The sequence below is a fragment of the Salvelinus fontinalis genome, chromosome 38, assembly GCF_029448725.1.
Source record: "Salvelinus fontinalis isolate EN_2023a chromosome 38, ASM2944872v1, whole genome shotgun sequence".
NCBI lineage: Eukaryota > Metazoa > Chordata > Actinopteri > Salmoniformes > Salmonidae > Salvelinus > Salvelinus fontinalis.
Genome location: NC_074702.1, coordinates 25,607,097 through 25,619,648, shown reverse-complemented (window position 1 = coordinate 25,619,648; position 12,552 = coordinate 25,607,097). Strand labels below are relative to the sequence as shown.

Sequence of the window (12,552 nt, the reverse complement as noted above, 5' to 3'; positions counted from 1 at the left end):
CCTCTCTCATTTTCTCCCTCTCTCTCTCTCTCTCCATTGGTGAATCAATCAAAGAAATCTAAGGAAAAACACAATTCTGTATCAGTTGTATTACTTTTAATATGTATTCATACCCTTAGGATAAATCTGTCAAACATGAACCACTGTCTTTATATAGGCAACAACATTTAATTGTAGTCAGGCAGGTTGTAGTGAGTGAATAACATTGATTAAAAGATAGTTGGGCCCTCTGTGAAACATTTCAATATATAGCACGACTTTCAGCCAATCAGCATAAAGGGCTCAAACCACACGGTTTCTAATTATCTATATAACTCTTAGTTTGCATATTTGCTTTCATATCATTAGATCTTTCCAAAAGCAGGGTGACACAGCAAAATCTGGTGTGCTGGCAGAGCTGATGTACCAAGCAGGTGGCAGCTGGGCTCTTACCTTGTACAGTACCAATCCTCATGACTTGCCATAGCAAAATTTGGCAACAATTAAATTCCTGAACACATTTCAATAACAGGTATAAACAGAGGCCACCATTCAGTCAGACCCAGTGTTACACCACATCTGTCATGTCTACATATTGGCAGACATTGAACATGGAGATTGAACAAGCAACAGGAAAGGCCTTTAGAGTAAAATCTATGGAAATAGGAAAGAAAGTATCTTTATGATGTTCATGTGACCAAATAGTAGATACCATAAAGACAAAAACTTAAATACTAGTGTGCCTTCTGTATGTCATACAGCATTCCCTGCATGATACTCCCTCAGTGAACAGCTCTTCTTCATGCCACAGAAACAAGACAGTGACATCCGGTGGTACCTCCTAGAATAGCATGTCAGAGCCTATTCGAATTTTCACTCGGTTTCCAATTGACATCAATGCATGACTAAGTGAATGTTTGACTTAAGTAGAAGTTTGCCCCATAGACTGTATTTTTATATAGGGGAAAAAAAAATAAGCATTTTGAAAAAGCTTTATTGTAAAATTATGCTTGTTGTAAATCAGTCAACACAGTACGGACAGTGGGTATGACAAGTAGACTGTACAACAATGCAGTAAGTACATTTTTCATAGCAAAAAAAAAAGAAGGGAAAAAAGGAACAAATATAACCTGTCTATGGCTGACATTTTTCATGACAAATACATGCTGGACAGACAGTTAAAACTAATCCAAAATGCTAAATACGATGATTAACAATGTAAAAATAAAATGGCTATTATTTGATTTTAGTCATTTAGTAGAGGCTCTTATCCAGAGCAATTAGGGTTAAGTGCATTGCTCAAGGGCACATCGGCAGATTTTTTACTTAGTTGGCTCGGCGATTCGAACCAGCGACCTTTCGGTGAGTGGTTCGAATGCTCTGAACCGCTAGACTACCTCCCGCCCTAATAAAATCTATTCCATTTCAAATGTACAGCATGATCTCATTTTCATTTAAAAAATTCATGACTTCTCACAGTAAATAATTAAAAGTTCAAATTAATACTTGCTTTACAATCTTAAAGCTCCGGGTTACTCACAATGACTGTAAGATGACTGTAAGGTGAAAATGAATGGTTAAAAAGAGTGAATGAAAACCATTCTGGTTTACTTTGGCTACTGCCATTCCAGTGTAGGCTACTTTAATTAAGCCTTGGTATGTTCAACCACACACTACACTTAGTTCTTCAGTTAGAGCTATTCTGTACATTAAAAATAATTGAGAGGACATAAGGCTGACAATGCTTTCAGTAAATATGAAGCACACAATTACTAAATTATCCCCAATAAGGTCATTTGTACATAAATATCCAGCATCAAATGTTGATATCTGAGTTTAGGTATTGAAAATAAAATCACGGTAGCAAGTTTGCAACATTAGTACTATTGACATAGACGACTAGTAATTGTGTTAAGGGACAGATCAGTTACGCTGGGGGATATTGAACGTCTCACACCACCAGAATCTCCCGACTCACGGCTCCATTCTGTCAGAAAAGAAAGGGAGTTGAAACAAACAGAATGATGAGTTGGCCTAGTACTGTACTATAAGCATTACTGTCTAGAGACAACAAGCACACATATGAGAAAAACCTGCTAAAACATACCACCACAATTCTGGCAAAACTAGGATCTGGATATATATTTCCTTCTGCTAAATATGATTATACCATTTTTTTGTAACTATCATTAAAGGGAAACTTCGGGATTTTGGCAATGAAGCTCTTTATCTACTTCCCAAGAGTCAGAGGAACTCGTTGTAGCCTCTACGAATCCGAGAGTGGAAGACTCTTCTCTCGTCGCTAACATATTTTTGGGAACAGTCCCTTCACAAGTCAGAATGCTGAATAAACTTAATTTGAACGTACTTTACCTTAATCTGACACAAAATATCCAGAGTATTGTTATTAACCTGACTTTCAGCATGCTAGTCTGTATATCGTTTTGTAGTTTCAATAAAGATGCAATTTGCATGTTACTTGCACAATATGTCAACAATGGCTGATCTTAACCGAAGTACAGACCGAAAGTTGTCACACGCAATCAGCTGGCAAATTTCAGAAGTACTTCCAGCTGATTGTGAGGGAATGCACTCCGGTCGACAACGTTCGGTTACATTCGGCTGTTCTTTACATATTGTGCATCACGTGAAATGCATCAAGAGATGGAAAAATACATGCAACATAAAACTACCAGCGCCGCAAAAAGTTGGGTAAACAACACTTCACTGTGGACATTTGATCTCCACTACCTTCAGGCAAAAGGACCAATAGCACAGACATTCATTTTAGTCAACATTCTGGCTTGTAGAGACTATTGCGTCTTTTTTACAGCGTCTTCTTTGACTGATTATCCATGGAATAACCATGGTAACAGTCTGATGTTTAGGTAAAACTCGTGTATACCCTTTTTATGTCTCGGCATCCTGTATGAACAAATTAGTGGTATTTTCACACGCAAATGCTAACTAGCATCAGCGCAATGACTGGAGTGCTATGGGGAACAGCATGCTAGCTTTTGCTACAAGCAAGACGCAGACATAAAAAGGGCATCCACTAGTTCATCGGACTCTGGGGAAGTAGTTATAAAGGGCTTCATTGCCAAAATCCTGAAGTATCCCTTTAACTATGTTGATGAAAGTAGTTCTATGAAAGAAACAATCAATGAGGCATTATGGCAATGCAGTAAATAATGCTGTGGCCTTGAATGGCACCCTGAATGCTCAACGCCCATATGCAGAACCCTGTGATGACTGACTGACCTTGCGTAGATTGCTCTTCTTGGAGGACGTCAAGCTCTCGTCATCGCTAATGTAGGGAGGCAGGGGAGGGGGTGGGTAGTTGTCGTCATAGCGACGGTCGGGGTAGTTGGAAGGCGGGGACATGGGAAGTGGAGGGGGTCCGCGGGGGGCCCTGCCTCGGTCTGAGCGTTCGCTGTCGCTGTCCAGGCGCTCGCGGCTCCTCGCCCTCTGCTGCTCGCCTAGACGCTTCTTCTCCATGGCTTCCCGCAGAAAGCCATCATCGTAGGCGTCCCGCCCACCACCACGGCCGCCACCGTGCTCCCGATCACGTTCGATGGCCATCAGGTCGTCACGGCTACGGCTGCGTCTCCCCTGGAGACCGCTGACCGGGCTGCCTCCGCGGCGACGGTCGTCAGGGGAGGGCTCGCGCCGTCTGCGGTCGTCAAAGTCACGGCCGCGGTCGTAGCCGCCGCGGCTGCTAAAGTCATCATCCGAGCTGAGGGGAGAAAAAAAACAGTGGGTAAACAACTGGGTTGAATCATTATCTTCCCCAGATTTGACCTCTGAGAAGTACGTCTCATGCACTAGAAGGAGAAAGAGTGAGAGAGGCGCCAAATAAGAACCTCACCCTCTCCTGTCTCTGGCTCCTCCTCCGTCGCGGCGGTGGGGAGGATAGTCGTCGCGGGGATCCCGGGTGTCTCTGGGGTAGCGGTCTCGGCGGGCGATATCATCCAGGTTGTCCATGGAGCGGGCGCGTCCGTGGGCCCCCATGTGGGGGGAGGGCCCACCTCCTCGCCGCGGGTACTCGTCACGCCCCCGCTGGCCGTGCGTGGACACGCTGCTGATGGTGCTCATGGCCTCGTCCTGGTCGTACACGGTGGCGAGGGGCGGGGCCTGGGAACGGCCACCGCCACGGCCCCGTGGGTCATCGTGTAAGGAGCTCACCTCGCTCATCCCCCCATCCACTGAGAGAGAAAGAAAGATGGGGGGAGAGGAGAAGGAAAAAGGAAGAGGATGGGGAAACACACAAGAAAGACAGTGAGAGAGATATCAAGTGCAAGTCAGAGTTAAAAAGCCCTATCACATTAACATTACAACACATTAAAGTTGATGAAGCCAGTTGAAGGCTCCGTGTGAAATGAACAAACACTTCCCCCTTTCACTTGAACAACACCCACAAAACACAACATTGAACTGATCCTAGAAGAGCACTCCTACTCTGATTACAGGCCCTGAACTCTGCAGTACAGTACAGTTGACATGGCTGTGTTTATGTGTAGGTGTAAGACTCACAGCGGTTGTACTTCCCAGCGGCATCACCAGACCGGGTGGGGTCCAGGTTGGCTAGCTGTCTCTCCATGTAGTAGATGGCCTGCGTTGCATTCCCACCTGGGTCCACCTGGATACGGTAGCCGCTCCGAGCTGAGGAGGAGGAGGGAGTAAATCATGAGAGATTGTGACAAGCAGGGTTGGTCTCAATTCTATTTCAAGTAAACATTATTTTTTTTTTGCTTCGTAAACTAAAATTCCTTTGAAAAGCAATGTGGAAAATTTGAATGGGAATTTCAGTTTAATTTGTGAATTGACTGAATGGAAATGGTAATGGGCCCAACCCTGGTGAAAAGATGAAATATGCTGACATTTTTCAGCCCCCGAGTTGATTCGGGAGCTGAGCTATAGCTCTGGTTAGACTTATGTATTATCACAAATAATCAAACAGACTGAGAATTGTAGTAAGCATTTTAACCACTCACTTTGGTCTCCTGCGCCACTGTCCTGGTCATGCAGCAAAGGCACCTGGGAGCCATGTCCAACTACAAACAGAAAACAAAAACAGATTTATCAAAAGGTTCCTCACCCCAGCTTTGAAAACCACATTGCTGCGAAAATGTGCAGTACTGAGATCAATACGAGCATTAGTCCACTCAAAACGGAGGGGAAAAAAGTCACGCATCAAGTCCTTGCTTTTATCAAGCTAATTGTCATGTTAAAACTGGAGAGGGGCTGTAGTTACCCGAGCTGGCTCCGTCGTAGTCCCGTCCGTAGCCGTTGGGGTGTAGTGGGGGGCCGCCCATCCCCTGGGGTAGGGGCAGCATGGGTATGCCGGGCTGTTGCATGACCCCTCCGTAGGGTGGCTGGGCGTACATGCTGGGAGCGTAGAGCGTGGGGGCGTATTGGCTGGGGATGCCTGACTTCACTGCCTTGCCTGCTTCGTACACTGAATTGAGAAGAGTGAGTTCACAGTGTTACGACACATTAACGTTGTAGTTAGGTGGCATACTATAAATACATATTCTGGAGGACTTACTTCATTTGCCAGTGTGTTGTGCATGAGCAAAACCTTGTGTCTTTCTATGAATTGTATTTTATTTAACCTTTATTTAACTAGGCAAGTTAGTTAAGAACAAATTGTTATTTACAAATGGCGGCCTACCAAACCCTAACCCGGACGACACTGGGTCAATTGTGCGCCGATCTATGGGACTCCCAATCACGGCTGGTTGTGATACTGCCTGGAATCTAACCAGGGTCTGTAGTGACTCCTCTAGCACTGAGATGCAGTGCCTTAGACCGCTGCGCCACTTGGGAGCCCCAAGAAGATAAGAGTAGCAGCACATACTGTATAAATAATATGTACATGAGAATGGCAAATGAAAGGTAAACAGTGCCAGGGTCACAAACTGACAAAGTGAAACTGAATGAGAAAAAGGAGTTTGGTTGAATGGAATGGGCATACTAATGTGAAAGTGGCATCGAAGCAGGATGCTCTGTGCCAAGTGGAAAAGGAACAAGTAGGGGTGGAGAGTGGTACTTACATGCCCGAGGGCAGCAGCATTTCTCAGGGCAGCAGGGACAGCGGATGTAGCAGCAGCAGGTGTGGGGGCAGCACTGGCACCAGCAGATTGCTATGAGGAGCAACAGCAGCAGGAAGCCAAACACTACCAGTACTACCAACAACCAGTCTGTATACAGAGAAAGAGTAGGGGGGGGGTGAGAGAGAGAGTTTATAATTATGCATGTATAGGCAAGCTAATGTGTGTGCCATTCAGTCAAAATGAAACATTGAATATTAACATTTCTGTATTTACATAGCACTTGTTCATGCAGTTCTAGGTTTCCCTTGGCTCTGTTTAAACCTGCGAAGTAGAGGACTTCTATTGTTCAAAAAGCCAACTTGACAAAGCTAATTTCTTCAAAAATGTGGACAAGAAAGTGACAATTTACTAGTCTATCAAGAACACTGGAGAACAGAGCCCTAGTATAGAAAAATATACATTTGTATTAGAACCTGTAGGTTGGCTAGTCCAATGGTCGGTCTAGTATGCAAGGCTACAGTATGTGTAGTGTGAAAAGTCAAAAGGACAAGCAGTAAACAATGGAGTATCTACACGCAAGGTTCATTTCAGACATCAGAGAAACCAGATAACACAGGTTTCGGTTTCGGTTTCTGTTTTTTTCAAACAATGGGTTCAGAGAGTCATTCTGTCAGATGAGGGAGCTAGCTGCACGGGAAAGAAAAACAATACATGCCAATATACTGAAAGAGGATATATTCAACCACACATTTCCTATAAATGTCATAGGCTGCAGTCTGACTGAAGAGTTCATTTGCGGTTTGAGCCAACACAAACCAGAGTTATGTGCTGAGTGGCCTCATATTACAACAATGTCACAGCCTTTAGGGCTATCGTTATGTTCTGCAGAGAGTTTTGTGGTCTCGACCATGAAGGAGAGAAAAAATTGTTACAGTTGAATATAACTTTTTAATCAATGCAACCAACTCATTTTATATTTCAAGAGTTAATAATCAATTTTTTAAGTTGCTGTGAGGGGAATTCCCTAAAAAAACAATGTAAAAAAATGTGTTTTTTGGTAGATTTTTAGCTGTCTGTCAGTGCACATTTTGAGATGTTAAGCAATGTGGTTCCTCATTCTAAAGTTAGACCTTGAAGGTGCTGTAATGTTTAAAAATAGACAAAGGCTTGATTCAGTACAGCCAAAATCGTTGCACGAACTACTTTGATAAAAACACCAACAAGCTTGCTAAAGTCAACCAGGCTTGATAAATCAAACCAGCAAAACCTTAATTTTGTCAGCCTTTATCAAGGGAGGCTGCTTCTTTGACTCTATATTTTCTAACCACACTGACCTCATGTTGTCTCATTCAAAGCTGTGAGGTATTTGCAAGAGGGTTCAGGCCAAATGTCATTCTCCTGAAACTGAACCTAAACAGTGACCTAGTTTACTAAAAAACAGGGCTCTTAGGCTAGGGTTGAGCTCTACTGATTATAAGGGGCAAACTGGAAAGTACCTTCAATAACCAGTAAGTCAATCTCAGGCAGGAGATCAGTGGTATTTTACTTTCTCTTTGTGAAAGAAAGAAAGCCACAATTATCTTAAAAAGGCCCAACTATCTTTCTAATGAATGACTACACCTTTGCCCTCTTGAGTCTCCCTCAACAACTTGTCCTTCTTGGAAGTCCCTGCTAAGTGGTTCATGATTCATGAATCACTTCAAAATAAAAGTAATGGATCCTTCCGGAGAAAGTTCACTGAGCCTTGATGGGTGCAGTCTCATTATACAGAATCCGTAGTCAAATAGTAAATTTGGAAATTGTGAAACTGCCTGAAATTTTGATTTTGATTTTCAAGATCTCTTACATTTGATTGCTACTGCTATCAGATTTTGTGTTGCTCCACACGGTGTCCAGCTAACTGAACAAATAAACCCAAGAGAACTAAGGGGAAACTAGCACAGAGAAAACGAGTGATTGTTCCTCATAGGACAGCAGTTCTGTGAGGAGCAGTGGTATAGGACTTGGTGAAGATGGAAGGGTGGTGGTGGACGGGTGGAAGATGACAGCAGGTCAGGAGAGCTCTAAAAAGGGTCTGTGAGGATAGGAGCCACTCACCCAGCACTATGAGCTCAGTGTAGTCCTCGCTGTTCCCTGTCAGGTCCTGAGAAGACACCACAGAGCACACGTACACGCCGCTGTCTCCCCACGCCGTCTGGGCAAGGTTCAGGTCTGCGTCTAAAGAGACAAGTAGGGTGGGTTTGAGGAGGGGACACTGGCAACAGAAGACTCACTCTGATATAGGAGCCTTGTAATGGAAGTAACACGCAGACAGAGACAGGCACACATACCCGCACAGACTGGTGCGCTTGCCCGCCACCCCACATCACATCACATTTGAAATCACAAAAAGCCAAACTCACTGTTCAAGATGCTGACTTTTCGCCCCTGGTACTCCTCGCCCAGAGTGACAGCACTGCCCTGCTTGGAGGCCACGATGCGCACTGTCCGCATGCTGTCGGCACACTCAATGTTGGCGTTGTAGTTAGGGTTGTTCTGGGACAGGATGTTGTCAGCGCTGCTGGGGTTCAGGGCTGCCTGGATGGGGTCCCTGCAGTAGGACTTGTACCTCCAGGTGATGACGGGCGGCTGCGTGGAAGACGTCTGGAAGTTGCAGGTGAGCGTGACCGGCTGGAACAGGATGACCACGTACCTCTTGACAGGACACTGGACAGATATGGCCATGGTGGAGCCTGGAGAGAGAATAGGAGTGTTTAAAGAGGATAGTTTGTCTCAATGCATGCAGGTAGAGATAGATATCTTCACCAACCATAACAGTGTGCAAGAAAGTGTTTATTGTTAACTGAAGGCCGCTTATTTTTCTCGTGAGTACATTATTTGCAAAATTTTCTAATTTGTAATTCAGCAGCTCTGTGAGAGTGAAGATACAGACTGGTCAGCTTCCTGCCACATCCAGAGTAAGTGACAGTCATAAAGATATGTCATAACTAAAAACTGGTATCATAGAGAATAGATGCAATGAGTCACCAAGACCTTAAGCTGGGCATGTTTCATCAACAAAACTCTACATTTGAGTAATAGCCTAGCCCTAGATGCTGACCCCATGGTCAAGACTCAGTGAGATGATGTAATAGTTCAGCTTTGACTGAATTATACATTTCGTAGGGGGTAAAATGGTATCAAATGTATAAGGCAGACAAACATTTGGCATGAACATATTAGATGTTACTTGGCTCCATCAGAAACTTCAACTTGCTAAAATTGCTTCACCGCTCTTCAATTGTCAAAAAGGTAGCATCACTGTGGAATTCCTGCTAGATAGACTAATCTGTTGAACTACAGTTTCATATCATATTTGGAGTAGGGAGGTAGTCTGACTAGTATCATTGATGTGATATTATCAAAATCACACCCCTTCACCTTATTCCAGGCTATGTGTGTGCACAAAAAATGTCAGGAGTCAAAAATATTATGATATGATGAATACTTGATCTGAAAGTAAAAAAGAAAAGACTTTGACTATGATTCAGGCATTAAAATGAAAGTGTCTAGTAAACCTTAGTTTACTGTATTCTGACATGTAAATATAGATTGTTGTCCACCACTGGAAATCTGTGATTTAACTTATGAATCACAAATCCACTAATTATTATCTGAAAAATACATAGGACTATAATTAACCTTATACATTTTCTTTCTATAGGAAACACACTCAATATTGCTTATACGGTGGTGATTTTACAAAGCCTACACAAAACTGTAAAAAATACATAAACATAGTATTTAGGGCACGTCATGATGCCAACAGATGCATAGCATTCATACATGTTCAAATTAATACAGATGTAGCCATTTGATGATCAACACCTGACAAAACAACGAACTCCAGAGATACAGGTTACCTCTAACGGTAAAAAAAATAAAAAAATACAATTGAGCACAAGGCTACTTTTCCCTACGAATTTGACATCAAAATAAGTTAACATTGGATAATATAAACTGTTTAAAAGAAGAGGTTTATTAATAAATACACAAATCAGTAACTAACTTATTGATTAAATTGTGCCGTGACCCTCCCTTCTTGAAAAACATTGCATTTCCTCTCCCTACCTGTTGCCATAAGGACGGTCACGACGAAAATCAGGAACATCTTTCGATCTGGAGTATATTTTAGAGAAGTCTCAATTTATAAACCTCAATGTAAAAACCATGTATAGTAATGAATTAAAGGCCTGCATAAATGCCATTAGAAACCTTGTAGAACCCCAACCATGTATTGTTTTTTTCTTAACTAGGTAGGCCTTCTTCCGACATTTTGTCTCACAGCGTAGGTATGCAAGTAGAAGGCGGACCAGACAGGTGAGATTACCAAGCCTCTGGCACAATGGGGGGACGTTTGATGCGAATCCTAGGGGTGGCCATTGGAAACTAATATGAGTTTCCAATGGCCAGCCCTAGGATTTGAATGTGAAATATGTTGAAAAAAAACATTTAATACGTAAAAAAATATATATATTACACAGTTTATCGCCCTCTGCATTGATAATCTACATTTGAACGTGACCTGGGATACACCCATTCCACCTCAAACTACCGGGAGCGATAGTTGGTATGGCCTAGCTCGAAACTAGTTTTTTTCTTTTCCCTCTACGCTAAACAGCAGCAATGTGGTGATCTCAAGCTCATGGCCTAGTGAAACACTGTTTTATGAGGATGGTTTGTTTATAAGCAATGTACTCTATGCGTGAAATGCCAGTATTGGCCGGGCTTTCAATTGTGGGTTTCAATTTCTATTTGAGTGTGATTTGTTGACTTCAACTGTTGCATTTTCTTTGAAGAAAATTCGTTTTACATACAGTTTTCACTCTGAATATCCTTAGCGATTGTATCCTACACGTTTCACATTGTTTTGATACCGAGGTAAAGACAGTTTCAGGTTGGATAATCGCGCTTTCAAACCACTTGAGCCACACTCCAGATAAGTGTCATGATGTTAGAAAAATTGCACACAACATTGCAGAGGTCTTATTTTCACGATTTGGACATTAATTTGCTTTGCAAAGCTAATAAACGTGGAAATGTGAGCATCATTTTGTATTTCTAGTTGAATTATGTTGGTCATGTGACCACCTGACCTCAAACAAGGTTCAGAATGTACACTCATTGGGCCTACACATTGCACACCCTTTAGTTTGTATATTTTCACCGCACACAATTTTACATTAATTTTTCAAACTTTTATCATTTCAATAGCTCCTTGGTCATGTGACCTACTGACCTCAAACAAGGTTCAGAATGTACACTGACTACCCTTCTATATTGCACACCCTTTAGTCTGTCCATTTTCATTTTACGTGAATTTCTCAAACATTCACATTTCAATAGCTCCTTTGTCATGTGACCTACTGACTTCAAACACTGGCTGAATGGCCAATAGTTTTGAGAATGACAAATATTAATTTTCAAGTTTTTTGCTTCAGTGTCTTTAGATATTTGTCAAATGTTACTATGGAATACTGAAGTATAATTACAAGCATTTCATAAGTGTCAAAGGATTTTATTTACAATTACATGAAGTTGATGCAAAGAGTCAATATTTGCAGTGTTGACCCTTCTTTTTCAAGGCCTCTGCAATCCGCACTGGCATGCTGTCAATTAACTTCTGGGCCACATCCTGACTGATGGCAGCCCATTCTGGCATAATCAATGCTTGGAGTTTGTCAGAATTTGTGGGTTTTTGTTTGACCACCTGCCTCTTGAGGATTGACCACAAGTTCTCAATGGGATTAAGGTCTGGGGAGTTTCCTGGTCATGGACCTAAAATATCGATGTTTTGTTCCCCGAGCCATTTAGTTATCACTTTTGCCTTATGGCAAGGTGCTCCATCATGCTGGAAAAGGCATTGTTTGTCACCAAACTGTTCCTGGATGGTTGGGAGAAGTTGCTCTCAGAGGATGTGTTGGTACCATTCTTTATTCATGGATGTGTTCTTAGGCAAAATTGTGTGGCTGAGAAGCAACCCCACACATAAATGGTCTCAGGATGCTTTACTGTTGGCATGTTACAGGACTGGTGGTAGCGCTCACCAAACAATCGGAAAGGGGATTCATCAGAGAAAATGACGTTACCCCAGTCCTACGCAGTCCAATCCCTGTACCTTTTGCAGAATATCAGTCTGTCCCTGATGTTTTTCCTGGAGAGAAGTGGCTTCTTTGCTGCCCTTCTTGACACCAGGCCATCCTCCAAAAGTCTTCACCTCACTGTGCGTTCAGATGCACTCATACCTGCCTGCTGCCATTCCTGAGCAAGCTCTGTACTGGTGGTGCCCCGATCCCGCAGCTGAATCAACTTTAGGAGACGGTCCTGGCGCTTGCTGGACTTTCTTGGCTGCCCTGAAGCCTTCTTCACAACAATTGAACCACTCTCCTTGAAGTTCTTGATGATCCGATAAATGGTTGATTTAGGTGCAATCTTACTGGCAGCAATATCCTTGCCTGTGAAGCCCTTTTGTGCAAAG

General features: G+C 42.8%; 1 protein-coding gene across 1 annotated transcript; it reads right to left on the bottom strand.

Annotated features, from left to right (window-relative positions):
- Positions 1–957: 957 nt before the first annotated feature.
- LOC129837279 (lipolysis-stimulated lipoprotein receptor-like) lies at positions 958–10,385 on the bottom strand. The gene is made up of 10 exons (XM_055903308.1): positions 10,146–10,385; positions 8,438–8,767; positions 8,133–8,252; positions 6,036–6,182; positions 5,234–5,437; positions 4,974–5,033; positions 4,513–4,641; positions 3,848–4,184; positions 3,241–3,715; positions 958–1,966 (listed from the first exon to the last, which is right to left on the bottom strand). Exons 1-10 carry the CDS (start codon positions 10,183–10,185, stop codon positions 1,931–1,933), a joined length of 1,878 nt encoding a protein of 625 aa, XP_055759283.1. The 5' UTR covers positions 10,186–10,385; the 3' UTR covers positions 958–1,930.
- Positions 10,386–12,552: the final 2,167 nt, after the last annotated feature.